Here is a 20,678-nt window from a genome sequence, read left to right on the forward strand (position 1 = left end):
CAATGTTACATAATTAGTTTTTTCCCTATCTCCTCTCTCTAAATGGTACCCAGTCTGTTACACAGTTTCTCCCTACTTCCGTTCCACTAGTGGTCCATTAGTATCAAATACAATTTGATGCTTTTAATTTTGCTAAATAATACAATAGAAGGATTAGATAATGAATGGAATCAATGTGTTCTAAGTGCTGGAATCAGGGTTGATTTTATGTTTTATATCCTGGAAATGACCCAACTGTCATTGTCATCTGTCAGGAATTTATGATTGCTGTTCCTAATTCCAACAAATGTATCATTATATTTAATCAATTTTTTACTTGTTACTCTTCTATATGCCCTTGAATTCATGGAGGCAGAGAGTCCTTTGTAAGGATATAAGATAAAGAGTAATTTGGTTCTGTTTCTCTAATATATTTTCTCTGTTACTTGCAGCTTCTGGCTGTAAAACCAACCATTCATAGAAGTATTTAAACACAACAGATAAGCTGCTTAACACTTATGTAGCAATGTGCTTTGTTCATTGTGCAATCTCAGGTTATAGTCCATGAGTCCTTAATTTACCGTCTCAGCTCCTGCCCATTTTTTAACTTTATACAGGAAATCTTCCAATAATCCATTGTTGTATGTTTTTACACCTTTTTCCTAATGGTGGAAAGTTCCATGAATATTGCTAAGAAGCTCTGCTTCCTTATAATAAAAGAGAAAAGGTCACTGTCTTAAACCATCTTTAAATTTTTTTGCTTAGTTTCGAAATATGAGAACATTTACTAAGGTAGGAGTGACTTCCCTACAACAGATCTAGAGAAAACAAGCTAGACAAATAGAAATGTTATTTTCTAAGTGTTTTGCTTTTACCTCTGATAGTTCTCTTTTCTGCTGGGTATTGTCAACAGTGATTTTTGGTTCTTGGTATTTGTATAACAGTAAGAGACCTCTGTAGTTTCTACAATCTCATTTCCTTGCCTTATTTTTATAGAGAGCCTCAACGACCACATTGGGGAAGTTGTCAGGCATCCCCTCTATGGACCAAATGTCTTCCATGATATCTTGAAACTTCTTCAATGTGCAAAGCTTTAGTGCTTTGTAGAATTCAGCAAGAATGCCATCCTGCCCTGTTGTTTTATTTAAGTTCATTTGTAAGATTGCTTTCTTGGTCCCATAAGTAGAAGGAGTCTCGTCTAGGGCAACCAAGACTGGCTGCTGAGGAATCTGCTGTGATCAACTGTGGATAGTCTACTGAGTAGGTTAGAAAAGTGTTCAGCCCAGCAAGTTTTCAGTCCTTTCTGGTCTTTGATAAGGCTTGGCCCATCAGATGACAGCAAGAGGGAACATCCTGATTTAGAAGGTCCATAAATTGCTTTATGGCACTAAATAAACTCTCTGGTGGCACGCATGTCTGCATAACTCCACCAGCTCACAGCCTTTCTCTGCCACAACTTGTTCTGTGTTACTTGAGGTTTTGCCTGTACTTTGAACAGCAGGCGTTTAAACTTGTCTTTCTTTGAGACAGATGATGGATCATTCTGTCAGTCTGCATAGGCCTTGTTCTTGGCCTGGAGGGCTGTTGAAATTGTCTTGTGATTTTCATCAAACCAGGGTATGACCAGGTTTTCAGTAAGGGTACAGCTGTTGTAGTGTACATTATGACATCTTTAAACTGTGTTGACTTTTCAGAATAGGCTCCTACAAGCAGTAAATGAAGTAACCTTCTACACATTGGATTTGGACTGGATCTTGCAGTCTGCTAAAGATGAATGATGCTCTGGTAGTCCTTGGTGGCTTACAATATTAAAGGGATTATCGTCAGAGGCTTTTGTTTTCTTTTAAAAGCATTTCTTTTGCCTTTAAAAGAAAAAAAAAGCCTCTGACGATCAGGCAACTCAGCTGGGATCGTCAGAGGAGCCTGTTAAAAGCATTTTGTCTACAACCTCTTTGGCTGAAAAGGTTGTAGAAAAAATGCTTTTAAAAGGCTCTGACAATCCCAGCTGAGCCACGCGATCATCAGAGGCTTTTTTTAAACTTTTAAAAGCATTTTTTCAGCCGAAGAAAAAATGCATTTAGATTTTTTTAAAAAAAACATCTGATGATTGCGCAGCTCAGTTGGGCATGGGGGTTGGGCAGGGTTTTTTGCTATCTGTTCTCCGAACCACCCACCGCCATCACTATCAGATTGAGTGATTCGGTCCGAACTGGGAGCATTTCACCCCTGAATTATATGCAGGTTGAGAATTGACTATCACTGCAGTAGGCCATTACTATTGACTTTTCTCACCCCATGTCTGTCAATGACACATTTCTTTTCTTGATCTGAAATTTAGTCAGTTATCTTAGTAGGTGTTCTTAGGATTGATATGCATTACGATTCTTAAAGCTTCTATTTGAACTATTGTCATTGTATTAAAATTCAACATAAAAATACAGAATGCAAGGCTGATGACAGTTAAACTGTTGACACTACTCCAAATTTATTTTCCTTCTCTGAATTATTATTTTCCAAAGTATGGAAAACATCTGTATTAATCCTGTGAATGTCAGAATTAGCCGCATTCATACATTTATTAAAAATACATAGTGCTTACAAGGCACCGATATCTAAGTGTCCTTAAACTTGTGTAAAAACCTAAGACTAATGAATAATTAAAGAACAAAACAAATAGGCCTTGTTTAAATATAAAAGATGAATTTAGTGGTACATAAAGAATGTATAACATTTTTGTTTGTTTGAGAACTGCATTTAAAACCTTAAAAGAGATATACTAGAAGCCCAAATATATTTTTTAATAAATTAAACTAAATAAAAAAAGTCAAATATTATTTCATATATGTATGGTATATCTATATGTACTGGTAATACATATAATTCCTGTATAATTCTGATAATTCCTGGCAGATAGATGGAGAAGAAATGGAGGTAGTGACAGATTTTATTTTCCTGGGCTCCAAGATCACCGGAGATGGGGACTGCAGCCAAGAAATTAAAAGACGCTTGCTCCTGGGGAGGAAAGCTATGGCAAATCTAGACAACATACTAAAAAGCAGAGACATCACCCTGCCAACAAATATGCGTATAGTCAAGGTTATGGTTTTCCCAGTTGCAATATATGGCTGTGAAGGTTGGACCATAAGAAAGGCTGAGCGCCAAAGAATCGAGGCCTGGTGCTGGAGAAGACTCCTGCGAGTCCCTTGGACTGCAAGGTGAACAAACAAGTCAGTCCTAGAGGAGATCAACCCTGACTGCTCTTTAGAAGGCCAGATCCTGAAGATGAAACTGAAATACTTTGGCCACCTAATGAGAAGGAAGAACTCACTGGAGAAGAGCCTAATGCTGGGAAAGATTGAGGGCAAAAGAAGAAGGGGACGACAGAGAATGAGGTGGCTGGATGGAGTCACTGAAGCAGTATTCATGAGCTTAAATGGACTCCAGAGGATGGTAGAGGACAGGAAGGCCTGGAGGAATGTTGTCCATGGGGTTGTGATGGGTTGGACACGACTTTGCAACTAGCAACAACTGGTAATAGAATAGAATAGAATAGAATAGAATAGAATAGAATAGAATAGAATAGAATAGAATAGAATAGAATAGAATAGAATAGAATAGAATAACAGAGTTGGAAGCAGTGGTGGGTTTCAAATTTTTTTACTACCATGGGTGTGGCTTGATGGAGGTGGCATGACTTGGTGGGCATGGCAGGGGAAGGATGCTGTAAAATCTCCACTCCCTCCCCAATCCAAGGGAAGGTAATGCAAAATCCCCATTTCCTCCCGATCAGCTGGGACTTGGGAGGCAGAGAACAGATGGGGGCGGGGCGGGGCCAGTCAGAATTTTGACTACCGGTTCTCCGAACTACTCAAAATTTCCACTACCGGTTCTCCAGAATTGGTCAGAACCTGCTGAAACCCACCTCTGGTTGGAAGGGACCTTGCAGGTCTTCTAGTCCAACTCCTTGTTTAGGCAGGAAACCCTACTTCAGACAAATGGTTGTCCAACACCGTCGTAAAATCTTCCAGTGTTGGAGCATTCACAACTTCTGCAGGCAAGTCGTTCCACTTATTAATTGTTCTAACTGTCAGGAAATTTCTCCTTAGTTCTAAGTTGCTTCTCTCCTTGATTAGTTTCCACCCATTGCTTCTTGTTCTACCCTCAGGTGCTTTGGAGAACAGCCCGACTCCCTCTTCTTTGTGGCAGCCCCTGAGATATTGGAACACTGCTATCATGTCTCCCCTGGTCCTTCTTTTCATCAAACTGGACATACCCAATTCCTGCAACCGTTCTTTATGTTTTAGCCTCCAGTCCCCTGATCATCTTAGTTGCTCTTCTCTGGACTGTCTCTAGAGTCTCAACATCTTTTTTACATCGTGGCGACCAAAACTGGTTTATTTGGTTTGGTTTATTCTCAGGCGAAAAACGGACGGCAGCTGCCCCAGTGCGCTGGAAGCAGCGGCTGCAAACGATCCATAATAGGAGAGGCGACGGCTGGGCGGCCGGGATATAGGATAAAGGGGCCGAAGCAGAGACGAGGAAGCCGAAGTGCTGCCCAAGAGGGCGCTGACCGATTCCGGAAGGCGAATTGAGGGAGCGGGGAGCTGCGGCTGCCGGCTGGGTTGGGCTGCGCAGCACCGGCCGGCTGGCCGCCGTGCTCCAAGTTTCTGTCAGGCGGACAGCCTCCGCCTCCTCCCTGACGCGGGCTGTGAGGGATGCCCTCATGATGGAGCGCGGCGGACTCGCACTCCGGTCTCTGCCTGGCGGCGGGGAAGGACAGGGCGCCCTCGCAGCAGGGAAGCAGCACTGCGGGGACCGGCGGGGCTCTCCGGAGGGCTCCTGCCTGCGCCCCGAGTCGGGCAGCGCATAGCCTCCACCGACGGCGAGGAGGAGGAGATGGCGAGTCGCAATCGCCGCCGTCGCCGCCGCCGCCGCCCAAGGCCGACGGCTGAGGTTCCCGCTCTGGGCTGAGCTGCCCTCTCAGCTCCGCTCGGCGTTCCTCAGAGCTCGAGAGCCGCGAAGGCGGCTTGGTGTGGCCCCCGCCGGCTTGTTCGGTCGGTGAGAGCGAGCGAGGGCGGCGCGGCAGAGGGATGGGCTGCGCCCCCAGCATCCACGTCTCGCAGAGCGGCGTGATCTACTGCCGCGACTCAGAGGAGTCCAATTCGCCGCATCAGAGCGCCGCCGCCTCGCAGGGCACGGCCGCCACCTTGCACGGGCTCTTCATCAAGACGGACGCGGCCGACTCCATCCCTTCGGTGCTCGCCTACCAGAGTCGCCAGCCGCCGCCGAACTGCCCGGCCTACCCGCGCAGGGAGGTGGGCAGGAGCGGGGGTCACCACTGCTGTGGCGGCGTCGAGGCGGAGACCCAGACCGGCCAGAGTAGCGTCAAGGTAAGGACTGCACCTGCTGGGCGCTCTCCAGATCTCTTGCAGCTGGCTGGAAGAGGGAGCAGCCTTCCTTCAACCTGCTTCCCTCCAGATGTGTTGGATCAGACTCCCTACAGCTGTCATTAACCTTCCCTGACGTGAAGGGGTTGACATCTGGGGCCGACATGGGGATCATGGAAGCTGTAGTCCAACACATTAGGAGGGCACCAGGAGGAGAAGGTCAGAAGGGCATGATATTGGGTTGAAGAGGAAGAACCTCGTGATGAAGAAAAGGACAAGCTTTTCTGTCATTCCACCACCAGAGAACAGTGGTGGGATTCAGCCTCTTCGCACCACTTCGGGAGAACCGTTTGTTAACTTTCTGAGCAGTTTGGTGAACTGGTTGTTGGAAGAAATCATTAGGGCAGAGAACTGGTTGTTAAATTATTAGAATCCCACCACTGCCAGAGATCATCCTTTCAGCTAACAGAGACATTTTGAGGAAGTCACAGTAACAGGGATTTCTAACTAACACCTGACCCTATGGTCAAAATAGTAATTATCTCAGTGGGACTCTCAATATTCCCCAAAAGAAAAATTTTATTTGGGCAATTCTTTCCCTCACATTTCCTCTCCAGTATTCCTTAACTCCTAATTAGGAGTCACTCATTTGAAATAACCAGCCAAGCCAGAAGCTCACTCCTGAGTATCTTTGCTGAGTTTATCTCCCTTTCATAATTTAGTCCAGTTTCCCTGTCCCCTCCATCTAAGATTCTCTTATTGGATTCAGCTGCAGCTTTTGTTTTCGACATAGTCTCAAATTCCAGCACATCTGGCTTTAGCTGAGGAAAGGCTGATTTAAAAGCTGCCTAAAAAGGAACAGACGAAGCGCCTTGAGCCACCTAACTTAAAACTGTCTTCGGGCTGTTCAGTCAAGGTTTTTTTTTTATCTGTTTCCCAGGAGACGAGCAATAAAAGCCACAATGAGACAAGGGGACTAGAGAAAAGGCAGTGTGTTTAGTCTCCCATGTCTCTTGCCTTTAGTCTCCTGTTGGGACAGAACCTCCCACCTCTACAGAAGGTGATAAGAGAGAGAGCATGAGGTTGATGACCGGAAAGGCTGCAGCAGATGCACATGGGATGTAGTGGTTACCATGGCATCCAATGGCTTACTTCTTCTCCAGGTTTTTCCTGTCTGGTCAGGTACAAGCACATTGGCCAATCTCCTCTCCTGTACATTGGCTGGTAGGAATCATACTGAAATTCAGGGTTAAGTTTCTGTATATTTTGGGAACTTCATTGTATTTACCTTTATCAATCCATGTGCTTTGTCTACCAGAATGTATCCCAAATGCATCTTTATCTAAATATACATGGTAGAATATGAATTAAAACAGAACCACCTTATGAAAGCACAAAGTAAGCAAAATCTGCCTTGCCAGAGGGAGGTCAATTCTTGGTGATTACGTTGACAAGTCCATTAATTTTCTTAACAACAATAGAGAATACATAAAGTCATTTAAGTTGGTGCAGAGATGAAGGATAATATTTGTCTAATTCCTCCAGGCAGCACATTCGGTGTTCCTGGAAAACTGTCAGAGTAGTAAGTGCTCAAAGAAGACTTAAACAGTGGGAATCCCTGGGATTTGACAGGATTGCTACAGTGATCACAGAAGAGTTTGCGAATCTTGTTCTCTTAGCCATGTTGGCTGGCATTAACTGGAGTCGAGTTCAAAATATTTGGGCTTGGTTGCTTTTTTCTTGGTTAGAATGTAGAACTTGAACCTAGGGCCCCTGCTTCTTCATGTAATTTGCCTGAAATAATTATTGACTCTAAACGTATCTTTCTTCTATTCTGATGTTTAAATGGAGATAACTTGTTCATTTCTTGGAACTCTCTGATGGAATTTTAAGAAATAAGGGCAGGAGTCATTTATATGCTTCTTTGGAATTTCTAACCATTGCATTTTCATAAAAAACATTCGAAATACATATTAGAGTGGAACTGGAAGAAAGGAAAGAAGAGGCTAACAAAATAGCAATAGCAATAGAACTTAGACTCATATACCACTTCATTGTGCTTTAGAGTCTGCTAAGTGATTTACAGAGTCAGCGTTATGCTCTCAACAATCTGGGTCCTGGTGAGAATCGAACTGCTGGCAGTCAGCAGAATTAGCCTGCAATACTGCATTCTAACCATGGCGCCACCACAGATTTTAGAAAGCCAGCATGTTGGATTAGCATTCACTAGATGGTTCTTAAAAGATACATGGAGGACTGAAGTAAATTACAGCTTGCTAGTCTTTGCTTTACAACTACAATTACGACCAGAGTTTCTGTTCCTAAGCAAGGTGGTTGTTATGTGAGTTGTATCCTATTTTACCATTTTTACCATGATTGTTAAGCAAATCACTGCAGTTGTTAAGTGAATCATGCAGTGGTTAAGCAAATCCTGCTTCCCAATGATTTTTCTTGTCAGAAGCTGATTGGGAATGATGTTCACATGGTGTTCGGGAATAGTGATCACATGAATGGGACACTGCAATTTTCATAAATACATGCCGGTTGCCAAGCAACTGAATTTTGAATAAGTTACCATAGGGATGCTGCAACAGTTGTAAGTGCAACTTGTAAGTCACTTTTTTCAGTGCCATTGTAACTTTGAACAGTCACTCAACAAATGGTCCTGATCCATGGACGTACATATGGACCAAATAAAAAACGAATATAGGGAATTTGGAGGTGCTCAGAACTCCTTTTCTTCAGTATTTTGGTACCTTTTCTGAACAGACTTACTATACTGTTTATTCTTATACATTAAGCCCAATGTGCAGGAATTGAGATTATAAGTAACAAATACAATTTCTATCAGGTCAGCCCAAGACTGCTTAGTAAAAGGCAAGCTAAGGCTGGCAAAGGGTTAAGGCTCAGGCTAAAATCAGCTCCTGACTGGGAGAGCTACTGGTGAACTTATAGATTACATGTGATCTCCAGATCTTTTGCAGCCCTAAAATCCACTGGTCACGAAGAACTAAAATTTGGCAATAAATTGTCAAATAATGGCAGCATGGATAAATAGCTCATCTGATAAGTTTTAGATAAGCAGAAACATTACATTCCCTTCTTCCTAGGAAAGAATATCCACAAATAATTCTGATCCTGATTGTTTAGTGACCATATAAAATAATAGCCTAGGAGGAGGGAGAGAAGTAAAGTATAATTCTCAGATATTAAAAAGTTGCCTATTTGTAATTTATTTGTACTGCTTCCCTATAGAATTCTCTCCCTGGCAAGAGAAGATTGGTCCCATCTGTTTATTTTTTATAAGATATATATAAATAATATATATACCGTATATATTCTTTTAGCTTTTAGCTCACAGTTGTTATTAATATACATGCAATGTAATAATAGTTAAGTTGCATTGATGCTCTGGATTTGGCTTATTTCAACTAATTTACTCTTAGGTTTGCTTAAACGATTTGTGGTTTTATGAATATGTTGTTGGTTTGTATGATGTGTTTGGTTACATAATCTCTTTTCTTTTTGTATGATAAATAACATCTATTATTTAAGAAGAACGATCCATAATATATACGGATGAATAAATACCTTGGCAAGGCTAAGTAATATTTTAATATATGGCTAATAAATATACTTGGTATATAAATTCATAAATGGAAACCATCTAAATCTAGTTTAAAATGTTGCAACCTGATGCACAGAACTGCATATTTTCCCACTATACAAGCAAGCGGACAAAAGCATATGACCCATCATTGGAAGAACCTCCTGTATTCTACTATAAATATTAGTGCATATATATTCCATTATAGTTCAACTAAGCATAAAACCATTGATTAGATGGATGCAAATTCAAATGTTTTGCAAAATAAAAATGTCAAGTTGCAACTTGCTATATTCTCTTGACATAATTTGTTAAGTTTTTTCCTCAACTTCTACATTCTTCAAAAGTTTAAAGAGAGTATTGCAGCTCTTTTAAGAAGAGTAACAATAATACAAACACCTCCACTTAATATATTGTGTTTTTCTCACCTCTCTCTATATTTAAAGATGTGTCACTTTGTAAAGAACTAGTAATCTCATGGTTTATACTACAGTTCAATGCCATCTGTCTTCTGTGAAGTTGCTTCAAGTCAACCCACAATTATATTGAAATATGGTACTATCTGGATACAGACCTGTCAATCATAGAATTATGCCAGCAGCTTTAGCCAACACAGATAGTGGTAGTAATTTATTATTACTGTTTAACTATAGTTTAATATAAATACATATTTTATAGATAGGACACATTTGGTTAGTCTAAATGGGTGCATAACCCTCAAAAGTTGATGGGATTCTACTAGCCAGTTTCACTGGGTTACTGGATAGACTTTTGATGGTTAACAGTACCACAGAATAAGAGGGCAGCAGTAGATGGGGCAATGAAGCCAAATTGTTATAGGTGTCCTTATTGTGTTCTCTTCCTCAAATTTTGGAGAATCACCTGGGGAGATCATACCATTGATTTCACGCAATAGTCTCAGTCAGAACTCTGGAGGCCTCAAAAAAGAGAGGAGATTTGGGATACTGAAGAATACCAATCACTGCTTTGCACAGCCCATTTTGCTTTCAAGATAATGCAGAAGACTTTCTGTGAAATTTCCATAAATAAGGCTTCAAGTAGAATTTCAGAGCTGTCAGTTATTTTCATTGTGAATATATTCAGCCATTAGTTATATAACTTAAATTAGGAATGTACTTTTCTTGAGGAGAAAGGGGGACAATTTTCCCCTTCTGTTCTTATATTAAAATCATTTATATAATAATAAAGTTGGGCAAAGAACAGTCTGAAAATTGGCCCTGTTTTATTGTAATCTAAGATGAGCTAAGAAGATCATGCCATTTTATGCTAATGTATCCTCTTTTATAATAACATCGCAACTAAAATGAGATAATTTGATATAGCAAAAGAAATTTCTTAAAAGATTTCTAAGTCTGCAGAATAAAGGTTATTTTTTTTCTTTTTAATATTGAAGAGAGCTCAAAATGATACTTTGCAAATGATAGCTGAAAGAAGAAAAAGTACATTAAACATTCAGCCGTCTGAATATGCTGGCTCAGTGCATTATAACAATCCAGAAGGAGCACATGTGTGTTTGAAATTCAGGTCCAAGATTTGTTATAAAATTAAACTTACACATTGCACTCATGTTCATTAGAATGATGTAACAATTTTTTTGAAACCACTTCAGAAGAGCAAGCAAATAGGCCATCTTCCTTGCAAATTTAGGATTACTGGTTTACTTAATACTGGGTACCAGGCACTTTCTCTCCATAATTATATTAAAGAGTTTTTTGGAAGAGCTAAGTTTTTTTGTGCAATAATAATGTTCTTGATGTGCACTATCCTTTCACTAAAGGCAAAGGGACAAAGTTATCCTACATTGGACAATGTCACTACAGTGTTCTCCAAAAGAGGGAAGGAATTATTGAGATTCTGTAGCCTTGAACTATTCAACAGTTTCACTGACAAATGGAAATTTGAATCTGTTTGCTGCTGCTACTGTAGTGAGCCAATTGTAAGCAATAATGTATTGTGACTTTAGCTTTCTTTTTTATAGTGTTTATTTCACGGTACCATTCACGAAAGAGTAAATTTCTATTGCGAATCTCCAGAATCCAACCTTTGCTCCCATAAAATATCACAGGGAAAACTATAGCCTCAATCTATGACCAGAATTGAGCCCAAAATTTCCAGTGCTAACGAGATAGTTGTTGTTGCATATTCAGCCACACCAGGGCATAGCAACACAGAAACGCCTCCCATTGGCTGAGGCATGACAGCTCTGCTGGCGGGGGGAAATGGGCATGCGCTATTGGTCTGCCTGTTTGACAGCTGCTATATAAATAGCAGCCTGCCTGTTTGTTGTTATTGGTTCCTGTTACTTGTTAGCACTGTTGCTGTTTCTGAATAAATGAGTTAAGCTTCAGCCGTCTGTGCCTCACTCAATTTCCACCCTAATTCTCCTGGGTTAGAACAGTTGTTAAGTGAGTTGCCTCCCATTTTGTGATCTTTTTTGCCACAGTGAATCACTGTTGTTAAGTGAACTATGTGGTCATTAAGCAAGTTCTGTTTTCCCCATTGACTTTGCTTGTTGGAAGGAAGCCAGCTGGGAAGAAAGTTACAAATGGTGATGACGTAACCCTGGGACAACGTAACTGTCATAAATATGTGCCAGTTGCCAAGAGCCCAAATTTTGATCATATGCCTATTGGGGATGCAGCAATGGACTGAAAATTGTATGAAAGTATGAAGTATGAAAACTGGTTAGAAGTCAGGTTTTTCAGTGCTGCTGTAACTTTGAATGATCATTAGACAAATGGTTGTAAGTCAAGGATTTACCAGGACTACCTGCATTGCCTACACAATTCTGCTCTTTGCAGGCATAGGCATATCATGATCTCCGAACAAATTTTCCACATTTCCATTAAGGCTCTACAAAGTGAGACTCCGTGGCGTATTTCTACTGGATCCTTTACTGTTGATAGGCAACCCTAAAAGGCAAAAGCTATCTATTACTTCAATACCTTCATTGTCACTTCTAAGGCTGGTTACCATGCCAGTTGCCATTAATTTTAATCCCATTTTTTCCCTGTGTCCCTTGATTTTCATTCGCAGAATTTGTAGATCATTTTAATTTGTATCTATAAAAATAGCACTGTCAGTATAATGTAGATATTATGGATATTATTGATATTTCATCCCACAATTTTAAACTTCACTCATCATTTTCCAATCCAGCATATAGATTGAATAAATAGAGAGTACAGTTTACAGCTTTGCATTTCTTCTTTGCTGCCCGGAGTATGCTTTGTGGTTTCCTGTGTTTAGGTTTCTCATAATCTATTGAACAATTTTGTTGTATATTTATTTTATTGTATTTATTTTTATTTTATTTTTAAACAAATATTTTAGCTAGTTCCCAACTTAACCATGAAAGTCAACTGGGTAACCTTGGGCCAGTCACTTCCTTTCAGCCCGACTCACCTCACAGGGTTCTTGTGGGGAAAATAGGAGGCAGAAGATGTGTTGGATCTGTTTGTCACCTTGAGTTACTTTTAAACTAATAAAGGTGGGATACAAATAAATAAATTGTATGAAATCCATCCATAAGTTGTTGCCTCTTCCATGGGTTGGACTACTATTCCATTGGTGTTGCTAACTTGGGAAAATGGGCATAGTAATCCAGTAGATTTCAAATATACCAACTTGGGATGGGAAGTCTGTAATGGAGAAAGTTTCTAGGTTGTCTTTCTCTGAAATAATTATTTCACCACCATCCTCCTATCTCTTTGGGATGGGTATTTAAATTTATGTCATCTATATATTTATTTCAAAACATAAAATCATAGAAGTGGAGAAGTGGAAGGGATCACAAGGGTCATCTAATCCAGGGGTCACCAACCTTTCGGACCTCAGGGACCACTAAATTCATAATTGTAAATCCCGCGGACCACTAACATGAATTTTTAAAAAGATAAATAGTATTTAGTTTGATATAAAAAATGCGAATATTTTTTCTGTAGACCACCAAAATTTTCACATTTACCACCAGTGGTCCATGGACCACCAGTTGTGACCACTGATCTAATCAATGTGCAACACCCCCAAACAATTAAGCTATTCTCAATAGATGGCTGCCTTAGAGTGTCCTTAAAATCTACATAAATGAAGAACCCACAATCTCTTGAAGCAGACTATTCCATTGCTGCTGCTCTTGAAGCAGATCTTATCATAAGGTTTTTCCTTACATTTTACTGGAATTTAGATAGCTGCCCCTCATACTCCTACTTCTGGTCTTAGTTTCTCTCGCTTGGAACATAATTCTTGCCCATCTTCCATGGAGATTCCATTTATATATCTGGATACAGCTTTCATGTCTCCTAGTCTTCTTTTCTCCAAACCAAATATCCCAAGTTCTTTCAGTCTGTGTTCACAAGGCATCTCAAGTCTATCAGCTTTGTTACCTTCCTCTGAATCCTCTCTAACATGGCATAGTAAAATTCATTTTTCGCTGTAGCCAAGAAATATTTTTGCTCCTTTATAATATGGGAAATCATAGAAATAGATTTCTAAACCCTTTAAAACTATAATTTTACTAAATGGTTTCAGATGCCTTTGTTCTAACAAAGGATTACAATTATTGCAAAAAATTATAATGCAGTAATGAAAAAATAGCTGAAAGGTTACATTGCTAACACATTCTACTACACATATTTAAATTTGCTCCTCATAATACTCAGCTAATGATTATACTTGTAGTACAGAAAAAATAATTTTCCATATTTCTTTCCTAATGCATGTGCTATCATGTAAACTGCTCATTTTATCATATTCTGATATCATGTCTAAAATATGAAGATTAGAGTTGTAGGAATAAAATCCTGATATTAATATAAATTAATGGAAAATGCACTACTGAAGGAACTAATAGTAAAAAACTAATAATTATTTGAGGTTTTTGAGTGAAATACAGATTATATCTGTTTATTATATTTCATAAGGCTTTAAAAACTTAGCTATATACCCAGACCTGGGGCTCGGAATCTGTTAAGAGGCCCATTATCTGACTTTACTATTAGTTGATTAATCATCATAGCTGCTGTTTGTATTTATTTATTTTGTAAATGTTGTTACTGTTTTAATGTTCTTAATTGTTTTATAATTTTAGAATTGTAAGCCGCCCAGAGTCATCTGGTTGAGTTGTATGGCTATGGAAATAGAATAAATAAATATCAATAGATGATAAATTAAGCAAAGTAAAGCATTTTAAGAGAGCCAGTTTGATGTAATGGTGAAGGCATCAGGCTAGAAATGGGAAGATCATGAATTCTACTTTTTTCCTTCCTGGGTTTAAAACCAGCTAGATAATCTTCTGCCAGTCACTTTTTCTCAGTCCTAGAAAGCAGGCAATGGTAAATCACTTCTGAAGAACCTTGACAAGGAAACTGCAGGGACTCATCCAGGTAGTCTCAAAGAATCAGACACAACAGAATGGAAGAAAAAAAATGCATTTCAAACTCTCTCTTATTTCACTAATGGGTGGCGCAGTGCTCAGTGACTAAGAAGCTGGGCTTGTCAGCTGAAAAGCCAGCAGTCTGGGTTTGACACTGCCGGCTTGTGCCATGCAACAGAACTCCTATCCTTGCCCCAACTCCTGCCAACTTAGCAGTTAGAAAGCATGCAAATGTGAGTAGGTAAATAGGAACCACGTCAATGGGAAGGTAACAGGACTCCGTGATATCATGCTGGCCACTGGACCATGGAAAGCTCTCCTGACACTGGCTGAATGGCCTTGAAATGGAGATTAGCACCGCCCCCTAAAGTCAGAAGTGACTAATCAAGTAAAATTCTATAAAGACTCCTTTATTTTATTAGCATATAGCTGAAGTTTCTGATTAAAAATAAAGGGAAGTTTGCTTTCTGTAGAAATACTCAACAGAAGGAAAAAAAATTGGTCTTGTATTCTCTCAAATTCCCAGATGAGATGGATATTTTGCTAGAGCAGTAAAATAAGTGTCTCAGCAGCTATCCGGTCATATCTGAATCTGGAAAATATAGCAATTAGGGCTGAGTTCAGCAGCTTAAAACAGGGCTCTCCAACCTTGGGAACTTTAAGGCTTGTGGATTTCAACTCCCAGAATTCCTCAGCCAGCAAAGCTTAAGTCTTAAAATTGCCAAGGTTGGAGAGCCCTGTTTTAAACTGCTGAACTCAGCATCCCCACTGTGATATTCTTGATCTTTTCCTGCCCATTTATTACAAAAATATTACAAAAGATAAGAAATGTTGGATAGATTTAGTACAGTACTTAGGAGAAGACCATCAGAGAATTTCTTGTATTAGATTGGGAAATAATTTTTAAAAATCTGCCCTCCCCAAAAGGAAAGGCAAAATCAGTGGTGGGATTCAAGCAATTTAACAACCGGTTCTCTGCCCTAATGATTTCTTCCAACAGCTGGTTTGCCAAACTGCTCAGAAAGTTAACAACCGGTTCTCCCGAAGTGGTGCGAACTGGCTGAATCCCACCACTGGGCAAAATGCTTCTATAATGTTGCCAGGAAAATCTCCCAGTTGTCTCCCTATGCTCACCAGGAACTGAACTCTACTCAAGGATACAGTTACGTTACCTTTAGTAAGATAATCAGGTTTAGGTGATAAAATTAAAAGAATCAAATCAGCAAGGTCAGATGAAATAATCAGTAAATTCAGCTGTAAGTTTAATATTTCCAACTTTGGATTTGCATGCATTTTATGTTATAAAATATATAATATATAAATCAGTAATCATAGGAGATGATAGCATGTGTTCCTAATGGCCTGCTGTTTTACCCAAGGAAATACACAAATTGTGTTAAAAATAAGTGTTTTTAGTCCCTATAGCTGTGATGGTGAACCTATGGCACATGTGCCAGAAGTGGCACGCAGCGCCATTTCTCCAGGCACACCAGCCATCGCCCATTGCTCTTCTAGGTTCCAGCGTGCCTGTGGCCTGCTGGTCTTTGCGCCGTGGGAGTGCCAGGAACGCCGGGAACCGGAAGAGCAGCTCCCTGGCACGCATGCGCACACGGAGAACCTGAGCTTCTGGTTTCTGGCATGCACATGCGCACTGGCCAGCTGGTCTTTGTGTGCGCATGCGTGCCAGAAACTGGGAGACCAGGTGACTGGCACACATACGCAAGCTGGAAACTGGAAGCTGCCCTTCCGTTTTTTGGTACTACCTCGCTCGCTCACGCGCGTTCCCATTTCAGTACTCAGTGCTGAAAAGGTTCACCAACACTGCCCTATAGACTGTGCCACTGTGGTGGCGCAGTGGTTAAAATGCAGTACTACAGGCTAACTCACTGCTCGCTCCAGGAATTTGATTCTGAGCTGTTCAACGTCAACTCAGCCTTCCGTTCTTCCGAGATCAATAAAATGAGGATCCAGATTGTTGAGGGCAATAGGCTGACTCTGTAAACCACTTAGAGAGGGCTGTAAAGCACTGTGAAGTGGTAAGTCTGAGTGCTATTGCTATGGTAAAAAATAAAAATTCAGTCACATTAGTAACATATTGCTCCATAATCTACGGATTACTATAATAATGCAGTTCTAGTTAGTTTTAGATCTTGTTTTAATTTAATACTGCAACTAAACTGCAACTATCATTATGTTATTTTTTTCTTTCATTTCATTCCATGTATCCAAAAAAAAAAAAAAGTGTATTAGTTCCATTAAAACTGTGTTACAGAAAGAGCCTGTTATATACCCTCTGGAACGAACTTCCCCCTGGTTTGCGTCAATTACCTGACCTTCGGACCTTTCGCCGTGAATTGAAAACGTACTTGTTCATCCAAGCGGGACTGGCTTAATTCTTAATTTTTAAATTTTGAATGTTTTGAATTTTAATAATTTTAAATTGGACATTCTGTTTTATTGGGTCAAATTTGATGGTTTTTAAATTTTTCGGCCATTATAGAATATGTTATTTTAATTTGTTGTTTTAAAATTGTATATTGTATTGTTTTAATCTGGATGTACACCGCCCTGAGTCCTTCGGGAGAAGGGTGGTATAAAAATCTAAATAATAAATAAATAATAAATAATAAATATCAGGTTTTGGGTTAAATTGCTGACAATTTTGTGCCAGTGTTCCCTGTTTCTAAGGATGCTTTGGAAATGTGGACAGAGGCTTCAGCATATAGAAATGGGGTAATATATAGTGTTTTTTCAATAATAGCAAGAAAAATAAAATGAAATGTTCATTAAATGCTGGGACATATGCGTTGCTCCTTCTTTGCTGTATCCTCCTCCCCCCCTAGCCCCCAAAACCTAGGCTGGGTTAACAATCAAGCAAACAGCCGAAAGCTCTTTCTAGAAAAACACATTGTAGTGAAACTATTCTGTGGACTGGTTTCATTTTAGTAATGTGAAGATTACAATGTGTGGCTAGGAACACTGGAAGCTATCTTATGCTAATTCAGACTAATTGCCCGCCTAAATCAGTAGCACATACTAAAGCCATTCAGAGCCTTGGAAAAGCCATGAATTCAATGTGCAAGAATGGGTATGAAGGAGTTCTTTTTGAATAATTAAAGCACTTATTTCATGGAAGTTGTAGGTCTGCAGATGTATCTTGGGCTGAATTATCGGCTTTTCTTCTCTCTCAAAAGAGGAATCCCCCAAGAGAGCATGATGTTAGTGCCAAAAATAGAATACAGAGCTCAAGGATAAATATTCTGCAGGCATGCAGTACGTGGTCCCAGAATCTGTCAGCTGAAATGATACTTCAGTACCCCAGAAGTTAACTGAGCTTTTAACTCCTGCTGACGTCATTCGAAGTCTTTTTGTTCCTATCAGGGTACCCTGACAGCCGTTAGGCAGAATAAAAAGAGCTTCTTCAGGCAGCAAATATAGAAGTGCCTTTAACACCACTATTGCCCTCAGCTTTGGAGAATGGCCTTGTGGTTGTCAGTGACGAACTAAAGCTGCTCTTTACCAACGTACCCCTTTGAAGATTAAAACTGGTGCTGTATGTCTTCTGTGCATTATACAGCACCCACTGTCACATCTAGTTTGGCTCTTAGAAGTTTGCACAGTGGCATGGCGATGAAGGAGAAATATTGGTGAATCTCATTACTAGTTCTGTCACGAATAATATAGGCTATGTACTCCTGACAAGTCATGCAGCACTATTCAATGCCACAATTACATTAGAGCACAATGTCTAGTTTCCCTGGTACTGTACAAAAGTGGAGTAGTTCTAGTGTCCAGAAAATTGTAGTTTTGAAGAAAAATACATAGAGCTTCCAACAAATCAGTAAGAACTATTGTTCTGAAAATGATTCTGCCAGTCATAAAAAGCTAATCGTGTGATATTTTGAAGTCTCTGCACAGAAAAGGCATCAAAACTCTTAATCAGTTATGAAAATGGAAAAAAGTTTGTTATTCATCGTGTGTCATTAGCTTTCAAATGCATTCACATTTCTTTGTTCTAAATTCTTTAGCAGGAATGGATGAATCAGTAGCATGGATTGATGCATCTGCTCAGAGAGGAAGGGACATCATGATACTGTTCAGCTATGTCTTAGGAACAGATGGTTGGATACCTAAATTAAAAATTTAGAATTACCTTATTCTGAGGTTAGATTTCTAATCCATCAATACGTAGTGATGGGCAGAATCTTTTTAGGATGCCAGGGAGGGGTGGATTTGGGACTTTGTGCTCATGTAACATGTACCCTGCCATGGTTTTTTGCAGGGGTGGGCAGGGCGAGGTAGATGACAAATCAGCTATCACGGCCTTACAATACAAGTTCTGTCCTTATATAGGTGTAGTGGCATTGTACAAACATGTGCAAGGGAAGATGCTTTCATCACAACACATTGATGCTTGTTTTGTTATTCTGAGGTGTGTGAAAAAAACAAAAAAAGATCAGAGTACAAATCTAAGAAACAAATCAATGCTTCTTTAAAGTTTAACTCAATTAGGACTACCAGATTTGGGTGGTGGAAATCAAAGGAACCAGTAACTGGCAGGAAAGAATTAGGAATTTCTTTCTTTCTTTCTTTCTTTCTTTCTTTCTTTCTTTCTTTCTTTCTTTCTTTCTTTCTTTCTGCCATTTAGTGTTTGTCCAGATTTTTACCTCCCCAGAGCTGGTAGTTCTATATGAAATAGTAGAGAGCCAGATTGGTGTAATGATTAAGGCATTAGGCCAGAAACCTGGTGACATGGAGTTCTAATCCCTTCTTAGGCACAAAGCCAATTGGATAACCTTGGGCCAGACACTTTCTCTCACTCCTAGGAAGGAGACAACAGCAAACCACATAAAAAAAACTGCCAAGAAAACTGCAGTCACCAGATGTCAACACTGACTCAAAGGCATAAAAGAACCCCCACCCTGAGATAGTAGTTGGAGTTAGATGTTAAAGCGTGCACTTAAAAAAAAAAGATGGAGTACTTAATTGGCATGCTTATATATCCAACTTTTAGTTCTTGTTTATAGGAATCATATTCTATTATAGAGAGACGAGAGTATCTCAAAAAGAGAACTTCTGAGATACCTTATACAGCACACAATATTATGAAAAAAAAGTCAATTTAACTATAGCCTTGGATACCCCTCCCATCATCACACCTCATTCTGCAATAATAAAAATTCAGTGGTGAAATCCAAATTTTTTTACTACCGGTTCAGTGGGTGTGGCTTGGTAGGTGTGGTGGGTGTGGTGGGCATGGCTTGGTGGGCGTGGCAGGGGAAAGATACTGCAAAATTTCCATTCCCACCCCACTCCAGGGAAAGGATACTGCAAAATCCCCATTCCCACCTCACTCTTGGGCCAGCCAGAGGTGGTATTTGCCAATTCTCCAAACTACTCAAAATTTCCACCACCGGTTCTCCAAACTGCTCAAAATTTCCACTACCAGTTCTCCAGAACCTGTCAGAACCTGCTGGATTTCACCCCTGCTTCAGGTGCTTTGAAGAATAAGTTGGCCCCCATCTTCTTTGTGGCAGGTCCTTAGATATTGGAACACTGTTAACATGTCACTCCTAGTCCTTCTTTTCATTAAAGATTTCATTCAAGTTTCTGATTGCAATTCAAAGTTCTGGTTAATCTATGAAGTTCTACGTGGCTTGACTCCTGGATACTTAAGTAACTGTCTTCTTCAGGCAGTTCTTCATTACCTGGCAATAAAGAACCTATCTGGTATGATGTCAATGAGGGAAGCTTGGGGGTCCTTGCCTAAGAGGGGCAGTGCTAATGATAAATCCTCTCAATTGTTTCTCCTTTAGCTGTGAAGGGATCCCCCTGCCCCAAAGGATAGACAATATTTTAAGAGGATGGAAAAAACAATTATGTCCTGTTAAGTATTTGTCAAGTAATGGGATCATCAGGATTTGGGCTGTGGATTAGTTGCATTGTTTGTAGAGATTTTATTATGTTTAATTTTACCATGGCTTTTATTGATGGTGGTTATTTTGTTGGTCATTTTTGAGAACTATCTAGAATCTAACAATGGAATAGAAAATTGTAAAATAAATAAGTAAACTAAATAAAATTAGGGCTGTGCAAAACTGTTGAAAGATGCTTTACACAACTTATGAGAGCAAATAAAAAACTCTCTTCAAATAATTAAATATGAATCGACTCCGGGATACTTTAGCAACTGTCTTCTTCAGGCAGTTCTTCATGACTTGCAATAAAGAATCAATCTGGTATGACGTCTGTGGGAGGGCAAGCTCATCTAAAGCTCATATAACTGTTCCTGACTGCAAGCATGTCCGTG

The 20,678-nt window shown here is 39.8% G+C and overlaps 1 protein-coding gene across 1 annotated transcript in view; it reads left to right on the forward strand.

Moving 5' to 3' along the window:
* Positions 1-4,764: 4,764 nt before the first annotated feature.
* The window catches only part of PDE8B (phosphodiesterase 8B), a 72,614-nt gene continuing 56,700 nt past the window's right edge, over positions 4,765-20,678 (forward strand). The window contains exon 1 of the mRNA XM_058170045.1: positions 4,765-5,369. Coding sequence (XP_058026028.1) covers positions 5,070-5,369 — 300 coding nt within the window. The 5' untranslated portion in view covers positions 4,765-5,069. The remainder of the gene's footprint in view (positions 5,370-20,678) is intronic.

This window comes from Ahaetulla prasina, chromosome 2 (genome assembly GCF_028640845.1).
Source record: "Ahaetulla prasina isolate Xishuangbanna chromosome 2, ASM2864084v1, whole genome shotgun sequence".
NCBI lineage: Eukaryota > Metazoa > Chordata > Lepidosauria > Squamata > Colubridae > Ahaetulla > Ahaetulla prasina.